Below are 14340 nucleotides of genomic sequence, written 5' to 3'. Positions count from 1 at the left end.
AGAAGGGACTTTTGTGATGTTTGTGTATATATGTTCAATCGCATTGTTAAAGATATTCCCCCTTGTTCATTAAATGATATTGACCATTTATTTTGTTTCATGAGTTATGGGTGTTTTTTAACTTTTTCACCCACACTTAAATGTGTTTGGAAGTGGCATTATACCACTTCATTCCTCCCTCGAATACCTTGTCTATACATGCTATGAAATCAAGAGCAAAGTAGTAGGCAATACTTTTTAGGCTATAACAAGAAAGCTACGTGCTTCTGTTAAAAATGGTGTATAATATGTATGGGTGCATTTTAATAAGAGAGCAGATAATTATGGTGAAACCAATAAGTTGAAAATGTCAAAATTGCTTGTGTCCTTTAAAGGCACATTATCGTTTTTTCTTTGCATAAATGTTTTGTAGATGATTTGTTTTTATGGCCCACAAAGTTTTTTGTTTTTTTAAATGGATAGTTTCCTTCTTAATATAAGGAGAGTCCACTGCTTTATTCCTTACTGTTGGGAAATACTGAACCTGGCCACCAGGAGGAGGCAAAGACACCACAGCCAAAGGCTTAAATACCTCTCCCACTTCCCCCATCCACCAGTCATTCTTTGCCTTTTGTCACAGGAGGATGGCAGAGAAGTGTCAGAAGATTTTCAGAGTTTTTCCTCAGGAGGGGTATATGCCCTTCAATATGAGACTGGAGTTTTAAGTAGTCTTGTCAGCCTCTCAGTGAGAGCATTGATGAAAGTTAGAGTCTGGAAATGCAGGGAGAGTCTTCCTGCGAACCCATCCAGACTGCCTGCTAACAGCTCCTTAAGCAACCAGTGTTGACGAGTTTCACTGTCTGCTTTTCTTCATAAATGGAAAGAATCCCCAGCTGCATTCATTACTTTTGGGAATTATGAACCTGGCCACCAGGAGGAGGCAAAGACACCTCAGCCAAAGGCTTAAATACTCCTCCCACTTCCCTCATCCCCCAGTCATTTTTTGCCTTTCGTCCCAGGAGGTTGGCAGAGAAGTGTCAGAAGTTTGTTTTAGTCTCTTATGGAGGGTAGTACTCTTCAACATGGGACGGGAGTTTAAGTAATCCTGTCAGTCTTTCAGTGAGGGCTTGGGTGAAAGTTAGAGTCCAGAGATGCAGGAAGAGTCTTTCTGCAAAACCATCCCGACTCATTTTAACAACTCCACAAGCAATCAGCGTTGTCTAACTTCGCTTCGCTGCCTGTTTTCTTCTCTGAAGTCCATGGCGGAGGCGAGGCTACTATCCGTCACACTTGAAGGCCCGTGTTCCTGTTTCACGGCGTAGATTCCGGTAATATCGTTTCGTTTTACTTCTTCATGATTGTACTGCAACTCATTTGTTCCTGCGAACTCACATGAAAAATACAGGGTCTCAGTGGGACTCCTTTAGTATCTTGGAATCAAGGGTTAATATCTCCTTAGGGGGGTTATTGAACAGGGGGTTTTAAATCAAAAGTAAAGTAAAGGTAAGGTAAAGTAGTACTAATGGTAAGTACCTATAGGTGCCAAATATTTTTGTAATCAACAAGCACCTGTTAGGGGCGCAATATAGCACTAAGTTGACTCATAGATAAATAAGTTACAAAGTCTGTAATAAAAAGAGTGCTTTACCCCTGCAATTATTTAGGAAAAATTCTCACTGAATAATACAGGAAAGATTTTTAACCATTCATACTTTATCTTTATTGGTTTAACTATTTAATCATACACATTTTAAGACACTTAAATTCTCTAGATATCAATATATAGCATAGATATGTGAATAATACCTCTGAGAATCATGTATCTATATGTGAAACATTGTACTTGGTTTGTATGATATCAAGCAGTCAGATACAAACATTATCTTTTGTAGCCGGCTATTAATAAATTCAGAAATAATGCTGTAACAAGAGGACCTGTTAATATGTGGAATGTCAGGTTATGAGATTAAAGCTATCTAGATAATACTCTATCTGCAATTATAAGGTCCTTGCTTGCACAGTTAACTTTAGCATAGCTGCTCAATGTAATAGATTCTATCTGCTTGAACTCTATCAATATATAGCATAGGTATGTGAATAATACCGCTGAGAGTCATGTATCTAAATATGAAACATTGTACTTGGTTTGTATAATATCAAGCAGTTAGATACAAACAATATTTTTTGAAGCCGGCTATTAATAAATTCTGAAATAATTCTGTAACAAGAGGTCCTGTTAATATGTTGGATGTCAGATTGCGAGATTAAAGCGAGATTAAAGCTAATAAGATAATACTCTGTAATTATAAAGTCCTTGCTTGCAAAGTTAACTTTAGCGCAGCTATTCAGTGTAATAGATTCTGTCTGCTTAAGCCCCTTCTATAGCGGGGGCTAGATTAATGTTTAACTGACTTGTTTCACTAACATAGCACAATGTCTGATCTCAGAATATAACATACATTTACAAGCTATTGGCAATCAACAGTTATCATAGAGAGTAAGCGGTTAAAAAATGAATATGAACTCTCTGAAGCCAGACCCCTTTTAAACGTGTATGATTGAATAGTTAAACCAATAAAGATAAAGTATGAATGGTTAAAAATCGTTCCTATATTATTCAGTGAGAATTTTTCCTAAATAATTGCAGGGGTAAAGCATTCTTTTTTTTTTTTGTTACAGACTTTGTAACTCATTTATCTAGGGGTTTAATTATGTTTGTTACGTGATTCAATCTGCTTATGTGTAGTGTTAACTGGGCTCATGGCTTGTACGGTTCACCTTGTGACCGGGCGTGTTTACATTCTGGTCTCCCGTTTCCGCATTCCTGGCTGTGTGGCAACGGAGAATTCTAATGTGCAAAGTTCGTTATCGGCACCTGAACAATCCCAAGTCTACTTGCACAGTTAGCATATGTTTAACATTTGTTCAAAATTTAACCGGACTGTATTGCGTACGTTGCTTCACCACTCACCTGGGACCGGTTCCAGAGGCAAAGTTCCTCAGTTCCTTATCACTGTGGGTAAAACCTCCACTAGTGCCGTCTTGGGAAAGGATCGCAAATGACTTGCTCCGCTCTGTCTTCCCCGAGCCTCAATCTCGCTCGGCGTTTGACGTCACCTGACCTTGCCTCCCGTATTCCCATCCACCTGTTACCGTGAGAGGTGAGTGGGCTTATGCTTTCAGGGGTCTCTTCCGTATTCTCCGTGCAATATCCTTCGTTTCAGCAAATAGAGTACAAATAATCGGATGCACTGGATACCGAGTTGGAGTTTCAGAATTCTTTATTTGAAGAAAATTTAAAAGCTTATCATTACAATAATGACATAGCGGATCCCCAGACAAGTGAGTGGTGTGAGTTCCACCCCAAGGACTGCCAGCTGACGCATTTCTGCTCCAAAGGCCGTAATCGTAGCTGCAGTCACTTGTTCCAAATGAACTTAAATATCCATTGGAACCAGTTAATAGGCTAAAAACAAAATACACCCCTTTCTTACTCGGGGCGGAACAATAGCACACCTCTTAAGATCAAAATTAACCTGTCAACAATATGTGAACTAATAAAGCATTTTATTTTCAAACAATTGAAATAGTTTCTTAAGCTCATTAAAAAGAAGTCTAAACATTACACTGTATCATATATAGGTTATAACAAAACCCTGGATTCAACAATAAGTGAGCACAGAAAACAAGCAATAAATATGTGTATATAGAAAAGAGCATATTAGTACTAATTAATATGAAAACATATATAGGTATATGTCTCTCTTCATGAATATATCTAAGTATACATCTATACACTGTGGAGGAACCAGAAAAGTTTTTTAATACAAATTGGACAGTCTTTGATTATACCTTATTTGTTTCAAACTTGAGTATATATACTAGAATAGAGTCATTATAGGCTCTACTTCTTATATATGATATATCTATACACTGTAGAGAAACCAGTGGATTATTTCAATACTCTGTTCAAAAAATGGGATTTGCAAACTTGGATATAAATTAGAGTGTAGTCATTATAGGCTCTGCTTAAATGTAGCCTCTGCAACACCACTTTTTATTAAAATCCTTTACACTGGATTATAAGGCTATACTCACATACGAAATAAACAGCTGTTATTCTAAACTTTTTATCACAAGTAAGCTAGTCTCAGATACAAAAACTCACTTATAATTCTTTATTCCCAGAAATTTATAAAATCAAACTCTGAGTTTAATCCATAGGGAACTCTGGTCCTGAGTCTGTGTATCCAATATGCTTCCCTTTTGGATAGCAGTTTGTCTCTATATCCACCTCTGGATTTACACTTAACTAATTCTAAATGTTGTACTAAAGGTGTTGTTTGTTTGCCTGCTTTTATATTAGTTAAGTGTTCCCTAATCCTCTCTCTTGTGGTGAGTCCAATTTACTGGATCCCACATGCTGTACAGGTGATCAGATATATTACATAGCTAGACCTGCAGCTTAAACAGGAGAAATGGTTAAACCTTTCTCCTATAACTGTACTGGAGAATCCTTCCCCTTGCTGCAAATGGGCACAAGCTGTGCATAGTGTATAGCTGCACTTATAAGTGCCTTTAAATTTGAGCTATGATGAAGTGGTAGCGGTCTGATATTCTGAACTGAGTTGCGTAGGAGCCACTATGTTGCCTATACTTTTCCCTTTATTGAAGGCATATCTGCAACCTTTAGGAATTATATTGGCCAACCCATCGCCTTCTATAGGTTTTCTGTATATTTTAGTGACCACTTTATTATGATCCATACCTGATAGGTTTACATCCAAAAAATTAATGTTATCTCTGTTAAATTCATATGTGAATTTAATACCAATGTCATTTTGATTCAACATCTCTACAAAGTCAGTAGCCTCTGTCTCACTGCCTTTCCAGATGACCAGAACGTCATCTATGTACCTTCTGTAATGAACGATCTTCTCCCTCCAGTGTCCATCACATGCATAGATGTGGGACAGCTCCCGCCAACTCATAAACAGGTTGGCGTAGGAGGTGGCAAATTTTGCCCCCATGGCTGTCCCACATCTCTGCAGGTAATGGACACCCTCAAACACAAACATGTTGTGAGTTAAAAGATACTGTGTTACTCGCAATGTGTAGGAACACATGCAACAAGTAAGATTTAATCAAAGATTATCCCATTTTTTGAACAGAGTATTGAAATAACTCACGGACCCCTCACAATATCAGGTTTTAGACTTTAAGCCTACTTCTCGTTTTAAATACGAGCTGAGTCATCTGATAGATGAAGGATATGAAGCAGGGTATATTGATGAACAGACTAGTTCATATCTCACTGTTGATAATCCAGCAATTCCCATATTTAATTTTTTACCCAAGGTACATAAATCCTTTTTGGAGGTTAAAGGTCGTCCAATCATTAGTGGCATTGGTTCTATTACAGAGCCATTATCAAAGTGGTTGGACGAAATCCTGCAACCTATTGTGAAGGAATTACCTAGCTACCTTCGCGATACCAAACAGTTGCTAGTGGAGATGGAGGATATACATTGGCAGAGTAACTATGGGTGGCTCACAATAGATGTCACATCATTGTATTCATCCATCCCCCATAGCAAAGGTTTGGAAGCGTTAGGTTTCTGTTTGGAAAGATATACAATGATGGATCAGAGTTTTTGTTCCTACACATTGCGAGTAACACAGTATCTTTTAACTCGCAACATGTTTGTGTTTGAGGGTGTCCATTACCTGCAGAGATGTGGGACAGCCATGGGGTCAAAATTTGCCCCCTCCTACGCCAACCTGTTTATGGGTTGGTGGGAGCTGTCTCACATCTATGCATGTGATGGACACTGGAGGGAGAAGATCGTTCATTACAGAAGGTGCATAGATGACCTTCTGGTCATCTGGAAAGGCAGTGAGACAGAGGCTACTGACTTTGTAGAGATGTTGAATCAAAATGACATTAGTATTAAATTGACATATGAATTTAACAGAGATAACGTTAATTTTTTGGATGTAAACCTATCAGGTATGGATCATAATAAAGTGGTCGCTAAAATATACAGAAAACCTATAGCAGGCAACACTCTCCTCCACGCCAAGAGCAGTCATCCTAAGAGAGTATTCAGATCTGTCCTAAATGGGCAGTTCATAAGGCTTAAAAGAAATTTTGGATGCAGAATTTGAAAAACAGGCTCTTGACTTGGAGGAGAGCTTTCTCAACAGAGGCTATAATAGAAAGGAGATTGCTGCTATTAGAGAAAAGGTTGCAATATTGGATAGGAAAGAACTTTTGAAAGAAAGAAAGAAGACAAATGTCAAATTTGAGGGTGTATCATTTATAACGCAGTATAGTCAACAATATCATCTAATTTGTGATATTTTGAGGAAACATTTTCCAATGCTAAAAGCAGACGATGGGTTGGCCAATATAATTCCTAAAGGTTGCAGATATTCCTTCAAGAAAGGTAAAAGTATAGGCAACATAGTGGCTCCTACGCAACTCAGTTCAGAATATCAGACCGCTACCACTTCATCATGGCTCAAATTTAAAGGCACTTATAAGTGCAGCTATACACTATGCACAACTTGTGCCCATTTGCAGCAAGGGATCCTTCCCAGTTTTGTTGGAGGAACAGGGTTTCCGTTAGGCTGGTCCTGCGGATCTTCTGTTCTTCTTGGGCGTTAACCCTCGGGTTGCCTGTCATTTTATTTTATCCGTGTTAGGATGAATTTATATTTTTATTTTTCATACTATGTTTCCTGCGGGAACTTTGTCTGGGATCGATACTCGCTGTTTACTTCTACGGAAGTCGTTTGGGACACGTTAGTCCCATGTTTGTCTGTTTTTTTTTCCTCCCTCTTTGAGGGCAGATTTAGCCAGCTTGGCAGTTATGACCCGGGTTGCAGGCTGGTCCTGCTTGGATTCAGATTAATTAAGGTTCGGCTTATTCAGAAACGTGGCGCCTATTATACCTTGCTGGTCAGGTTGGGGTGCCAAATGCTATGAATATTATATATGTTTCTTGTTATTTGTTTTACAAGTTTCAGCTAAGCATTCTCAAGAGGACTTGCGGGTCAGTGCATCTTTCGGGATTGTTTCAGTCCTTAAATAGCCATCTCTCTGGTGACTGTGTCAGTGAATTTAGCTGCATCACTCTCTGTTGCTTCCGATACCCTTGGAACCTAGAGTATTCCTTCCCAAGTGGTGGGAAGGTTAGAGGGTTTAGCGCCTCTTTTCCGCCAGTCGAGGCGGTGTTGGCTTTAGGAGACCCTGGGAATTGGCCTTTTTGGACTTGTTCCTTTAGTGGTTCTCTTCTTTGAGACCTTCTTGGACTTATCAGTTTTTCCTTGTGGATTGGGTCACCTTCGGGGGACTTGGATTCCCTTCGGGAGTTGGTTGTTCCTTTTTCGGGACATTAGACAGTGAGGTCTTTTTGAGCTCTGGTAAGGGGTCCTTCCCCGGTGTTGGGAATGCTATGCATCTCCTTCTTGGGATAGAAGAGGTCCTAGTGGTTTCCCACTCATATGGTTTAGGTATTGCCATCCATGTGGCATCCAAACCACATTTCACTGTCCTCTGACTTGGAATCTGAGATTATGTGGAGGCTTGCTATTGCTCTGTTCGGGTGACTTGTCCTCACTGTTCCCCTTGTATCTGGAGCTTGTGGCTAGCTGGACAGCTAGCTCAGGATACTAATTCTCTGTCACTACTCTGTACTGTAGCAAACTGAGGGTTGCTAGTTCGATCCCCGGCGAGGTCTACGCAGCCTTTCCTCCTTTTGAGGTGGATAAAATGTGCAGCGCCTTGTGTCCCTTAAGGGGCATTAGCTGCGCTTTTCATGCACAATCATGCAAATGTTGCTTGGACACCTGTCAGCTCTAGTGTCTTTTTATGGCCTTGGAGGCCTTGGCTCTTGGAGTGTTGGGCTCCTGCAAGGGTGGTCTCTTCCTTTTGGGTCAGGACTTGCAAGGGCTTCTTGCTCTTGTTATCAGTGTTATACTGATTTTTTCCCTGGGAGGTCTGTTTTTTTTGATAATCAGACGAGGGATTTATGTTCCTGGAAGATTGTTTAATCTAAACATTTGTGGGGCCCGGGCTTCTTTTCCTGATCTTCCGGTTGTTGAGGGTTTTACTCGACATCATCTCTTTGGATCCCACTATGGGATATTACCGGACCTTATGATTCAAGGACTGGCCTGGGGGTTCCAGTTTCCAGGGTACTTGGACTTAACCCTTGTTCTGGCTGTTCTGTTTTACAGCTTGGCCAGATTTACTTAGAGCCAGGGTTCCTTGGGGCTTGCTTGTGCGGACGATACTGTTCCCTTGGGACAGCCAACTAATGTGACCTGATGGGGGGCTTTCCTGCCTAACAAGCGGAAGGTTTGTGGTTGCTCAGCTGTCGCTCTTGCACCTGGTATGTGTGCTTGCACAATGGTGTGTTAAGTTTTTTTTTTTGTATTAGGCAGTGGCGTGGCCTTGTGTTCTCTGTTCTTCCTACGACTTCCTGTCTTATGGGCAGGTGTTTATCGAGGCTCTCCTCTTCAGGGGGCATGTTGTCCTCCTTACGGAGGTGTGGTTCCTTTTTTAGGGGCCTCTCCTGTGTTCGATGTTTTATGTTTTATCTGGTTCGGGGATTGGTCTGCTCTTTGAGTTGTTCCTTTACATCTGGGGAGCTGCTGGCTCCGCATTGAGACTTTAGTTGGGTGGCGTTGCTAGATCTCCTTGGGTCTAACACCTGTTCGATTGTCTCTATGTTGAAGTGGCTGTGTCCATTCTTCCGCCCTTTTGGGGACCGGTCTTGGGGTTCCTTTCTGTCCCCTTACTTTCAGATCTGACGATGCTTGGGCTGGTCTGGCTAGGTGTAAGATCTGAAATCTGTTGTTCATCCACAGGTCTTGGGGGTGCCAGTGGACCTTTTTTTTAACAAAGGTTCTGTGCCTCTCACCCTTTGAGATCTGTGAGTAGGCCTGCTAGCCTGGATTGCCTGGAGTGTGTCCTCTGTCCTGGAGGTTGGGCAATCTGCTATTCTGTTCGGCCCCTTTTTTCTTACAGATAGTGTTTTCTCCGTGCCTTCCTACGGATGGCAGCGTGTTACTGGACTCAGAAACTGTGCAAACAGAAAAATTTCAAGTAGCAAACTCCAAAGATGAACATCAGAGTTCTGATGTTTTGAGGACTTTGTCTTCAGCTGTCTTTTTCGGTGCTGTTGCACGATATTTGGGAGATGTTTCTTCTCCTTGATGATGCCCGGTTGCTCCTTGTTGGTTGGGCATCATCTCCCCTTGGCCTACTTTTGAATTAGGAGGATTTTCCTTATTGGATCTTGTTGTACCTTTTAGGCATCTCATTGGCTAACCCTTGTCCTCTCCCTTTGGAGAAATTTGGTACTGTACTAGTAAGGGTTGTGTGGGGACTGACTGCTGGGCGATGGTTCTCCTGGAGGAGTGTTGGCTCAGTGAGTCTGCTTTGTGGTCTCTAGTTAGGCTTTCGGACTATCTGCGGGTCATTGTCCTTGGGGCTTTTTCCTTCTAGTTTTTTTGCCCGGCTCCGATGAAGCGGGGTTTGGTTGTTTTTTTTTTTCAGGCCTGGTGCCCTCAGAATGGCCTGCCTATTATACCCTCCCATTTTTGCATTCAGTGTCCTCTATAGCTTGGGTATTGTTTTCCCAAAAGTAATGAATGCAGCTGTTGCATGCTTACCTGATCATTTTCTTTTTTTCAGATGGAAAGAGTCCACAGCTCCCCCACCTGTATTTTTTCTGTGGGGCGTCTCTTCTTTTTATTTTTCTGGCACCTTTTCACCCTGGTATTTCTTCTACTGTTCCTTGTTCCTCTGCAGAATGATTGGGGGATGAGGGAAGTGGGAGAAGAATTTAAGCCTTTGGCTGGGGTGTCTGCCTCCTCCTGGTGGCCAGGTTCTTAATTACCAAATGTAATGAATGCAGCTTTGGACTCTTTTCATCTGAAGAAAAGAAAATTATCAGGTAAGCATAATTTAAGTTTTTTCTTCACTCAAGTCCATATCAGGAGCGATGCTACATGACTGTCACACTTGAGAGGCTGTGTTTCTGTTCCACAGCACGGATTTTGGTAAGATTGTTTGTTTCAATTTTTACTTATGTTGAAAACTCTGAAGACATGGTCACAGTGTGGCTCCTTTTTGTCTTAATAGAATCATGGGTTAATATCTCCTGATGGAGGTTATTGAACAGTGGGGAGTAATCAAATGTGATACTTTGATTTTATACTGCTTTATGTGTGAGATATTTTTGGGCTCATAGACTGTTGTTATGCAGTAACGGAACATAGAGGTTTTTACTTTCACTTTGAACGCTGTGCAGCTTATAACTTGGCACGCTTTTTCTCATAGGGGTGGTCCTGCCTTGCACATTACGTGACCAGGTGTGGTCACACTTTCGTTTTCTCTTTCCTGACCGAGCTACCTGTCGGAGAAGACGCTTGTTTCTCTGTTTGCCTGGGTCTAGGAGTTGCTGAGTGCCCCAGTCATTGGGAGTATAAAGGTGTTGTTAGCACAAGCTGTGGAGGATTCTGATATGCTTGAGGGTACTACCTCTATTCCTAATACCTGTCTATATTGTGAGAAGGCCTTGGTGTCCCCGCCCTTTCAACTATCTTCCATATGCATCAACAAGGTTATTATGTCTAAGAAGGTTAACCCCTTTAGTACTACTGAGCCGTCCACCTCTGAGGACTCGCCGTCCCATGAGGTACATACCCATCAGTCATCTCCATTGTCACATGCAGATTCCCGTAGCACGCCTGATCCTTTGTCTGGAGGGAGCCTTTTACCATAGGACTTTACCGTGCAGATAAAAACGGCGGTTTCTGAGGCTCTTAGTGCTTTACCTCGCCCTGCCAAGCGCAAGTGAAAGGTTAAACATAGCTCTCCGGTCAAGGGGACATCCAGTGATTTATTAGATTTGTCTGCTTTTCAAGTATCCCAGGGTGGGTCACACTCTGAGACTTCAGAGGGTGAAATTTCTGGATTGATGTCTGCTACCTCTAGGCCTCCCTTTTAGATTTAAAATTGAACACTTACGTTTTCTATTAAAGGAGGTTCTGTCGACATTAGACTTTCCAGAGGCCAAGTTGCCTGATGAACCTTTGATCCCCGGGATACTTATTTCAACCGGCAGTGGCTGTTGCTTCAGTTGCTGAAGCTGTGGCCTACTGGTGCGACTCCTTAGTGGATTTGATTGAGGTATTGGGTCCCCTTGATGTTATCCAAGAAAGAATTAAAGCTTTGAGAAATGCTAATTCTTTTATCTGTGATGCAAACATGCAGATTATTCGCCTGAATGCTAAAATCTCTGGTTTCTCAGTACAGACCCGTCGGGCGCTCTGGCTGAAGTCCTGGTTTGCGGACATGACTTCTAAGTCTAGACTACTTTCCCTCCCCTTTAAGGGAAATATTTTATTTGGTTCAGGCCTGGACTCCATTATCTCCATGGTTACAGGGGGCAAAGGTGCCTTCCTACCACAGGATAAAAAGAACAAATCTAAGTTACAAGGATCTAATTTTTGTTCCTTTCGTTCTGAAAAGTCCCAATGCAGCAGTCCTCCTCTAAGCCTGAGCAAACCAAGAGCACTTGGAAGCCGGCTCAATCCTGGAATAAATCCAAGCAGAAGAAGCCTGCCGACAACAAGTCGGAATGAAGGGGCGGCCCCCGATCCGGCTCTGGATCATGTAGGGGACAGACTGTTGCTGTTTTCAGACACTTGGTTCAGGGACGTGCAGGATCCGTGGGTCCTGGACGTCATAGGTCAGGGATACGAGAGGGGTTTCAAATCTCGTCCACCCAAGGGCAGATTTCTCCTCTCAAGCCTGTCTTCAAACAGAAAAAAGGGAAACCTTTCTGGGGTGCGTGCACGATATGTCCTCCTTAGGAGTCATTGTCCCAGTTCCTAATGCAGAAAGAGTTTTGGGATACTATTCAAACCTGTTTGTGGTCCCAAAGAAGGAGGGAACTTTCCACCAGATTCTGGACCTATAGTGCTTAAGCAAGTTTTTAAATGTCCCCTCGTTTAAGATGGAGGCAATAAGGTTCATCCTTCCTCTAGTTCAGGAAGGACAGTTCATGGCCACTATAGATCTGAAGGATGCCTACCTTCACATTCCAATACAGGGACCACTTGCAGTTCCTAAGGTTTGCGTTCCTGGATCAACACTTCCAGTTCATTGCTCTTCCGTTTGGTCTAGCTACTGCTCCAAGAATCTTTACAAAGGTTCTAGGGGCTCTCCTAACCGTCGCCAGAACCCAAGGTATAGCAGTAGCTCCCTACTTAGACGACATTCTGGTTCAAGCACCATCCTTTTGTCTGGCAAAGGACCATTCGGTATCTCTTCTCTCCCTTCTTCGATCACATGGATGGAAGATAAATTTAGAGAAGATTTCTCTTATTCCAAGCGCCAGAGTAGAATTCCTGGGTACTTTAATATCCTCAATATCCATGAGGATATTTCTAACTGACCATAGACGTTGCAAGCTAGCTTCGGCATGTCTTGCCCTCCGAATCTCCTTAAGGCCATCTGTGGCTCAGTGTATGGAGGTAATTGGTCTCATGGAGTCCAGCATGGACATAATTCCCTTTGCCAGGTTCCGTTTCAGACCATTACAGCTGTGCATGCTGAGACAGTGGAACGGCAATGATTCAGATATGTTTATGGCATATTCTGGGAAGCGTAAGGGTCAGGTGGTTTCTTTGACTTCCTTATCTTTTTGGTTGAGGAGTCTTATCCGCTTGGCTTATGAGACAGCGGGACATAGACCTCCTCAGAGAATTACAGCTCATTCTACTAGAGCAGTGGCTTCCTCTTGAGCCTTTAAGATCGAGGCCTCTATGGATCAGATTTGTAAGGCGGCTACCTGGTCCTCCTTACACACTTTTTCTAAATTTTACAAGTTTGATATATTTGCTTCAGCTGAAGCAGCCTTCGAGAGAGAGGGTTTGCAGGCTGTGGTGCCCTCAGATTAGGGTCCACCTCTTTTTTTTGTCCCTCCCGTTATCATTCAGTGTCCTCTAGGACTTGGGTATATGTTTCCCAACAGTAAGGAATGAAGCCGTGGACTCTCCTTATATTAAGAAGGAAAACATAAATTATGCTTACCAGATAATTTTATTTCCTTGTGTATAAGGAGAGTCCACGGCCCCCGCCCATGTTCTCCGATGGGCGGCCCCCTAAATTTATATTTCTCTTCTGGCACCTTTTATATCCTGATATTTCTCCTACTGTTCCTTGTTCCCTCGGCAGATTGCCTGGGGGAAGTGGTAGAGGTATTTATGCCTTTGGCTGGGGTGTCTTTGCCGCCTCCTGGTGGCCAGGTTCAGTATTTCCCAACCGTAAGGAATGAAGCCGTGGACTCTCCTTATACAGAACGAAATTATCTGGTAAGCATAATTTATGTTTTTGCTTATTTTTAAATAACAATTGCTCTGATTTTCAGACTCCTAACCAAGCTCCAAAGTTTTAGGAGAATATCGACGTATACCTACTCCAGCTTGCTTCTCTTTGTGTAAAGGGTCTTTTCATATGCAAAGGAAGGGGGAGGGGGGAATGTCTGATATTTCCCACTTGCAGTGGGTGTTCCAGTAACCTGTTGAACTGGAAGCTTCTAAGTTAGTTTTTAAATAGTTTTATACTGGATTTTTATATCAGTATCTGTGCATATTATTCTTTATAGTAGTGTCTGTTACATGCAGTTATATGAAACTTGGTGTACACTGTCCCTTTAAGCATGGAAACTGTGAAAAAAAACCTCTGTCCTTAAGGGGATAAAAACAAATAAGTTGATGAATTGGGGGAAACAAGTAATGAATGAATCTGTGTTTTAAACAAATTAAATCCATTATATAGCATATCATATATAAAATATTTATCTCTTGAACATTTTCTTCTTATTTAGCATATTCTGGCTATCCTTAGTTACTATAAGGAATTAACTGATATTTCACTTAGCAATTTTTTAAGAGTAGTCTTCAGCTATTCTAATCTAATGGCGTTTTCTTGTTTATAAATGACTATTTAGGGCCAACTGTGTCATTTCTTTGTCTTGTTTAATTGTTTTGCTATGTTATGTAATACATTTTTTGTCTTAACCATGTTCAAGAAGAGAGATTGTAACAATGTAATCTAACTGCACTGTATGCAATTTAATTTTTTTTCTGTATTGTGTTTTAGTTTATGTTTCACTTGAGAAGATCTCCATTCCTACAAGTGTTTAACAACAGCCCAGATGAGAGTTCCTATTATAGACACCACTTCATGCGACAGGATCTCACTCAGTCACTAATCATGATACAGCCAATCCTTTACTCCTACTCCTTCAGTGGACCACCAGAGGTATGGTCAATGTG

At 41.7% G+C, this 14340-nt stretch overlaps 1 protein-coding gene across 1 annotated transcript in view; it reads left to right on the top strand.

The window, feature by feature from the left end:
* SEC23A (SEC23 homolog A, COPII coat complex component) overlaps positions 1–14340 on the top strand; it is a 480777-nt gene that overhangs the window by 349677 nt on the left and 116760 nt on the right. The window contains exon 16 of the mRNA XM_053697910.1: positions 14165–14326. Coding sequence (XP_053553885.1) covers positions 14165–14326 — 162 coding nt within the window. The remainder of the gene's footprint in view (positions 1–14164; positions 14327–14340) is intronic.

This window comes from Bombina bombina, chromosome 1, assembly GCF_027579735.1.
Source record: "Bombina bombina isolate aBomBom1 chromosome 1, aBomBom1.pri, whole genome shotgun sequence".
In the NCBI taxonomy this organism is placed as follows: domain Eukaryota; kingdom Metazoa; phylum Chordata; class Amphibia; order Anura; family Bombinatoridae; genus Bombina; species Bombina bombina.
The sequence above is the reverse complement of the archived record's forward strand: the minus strand, read 5'-3'. Positions and strand labels throughout refer to the sequence as shown.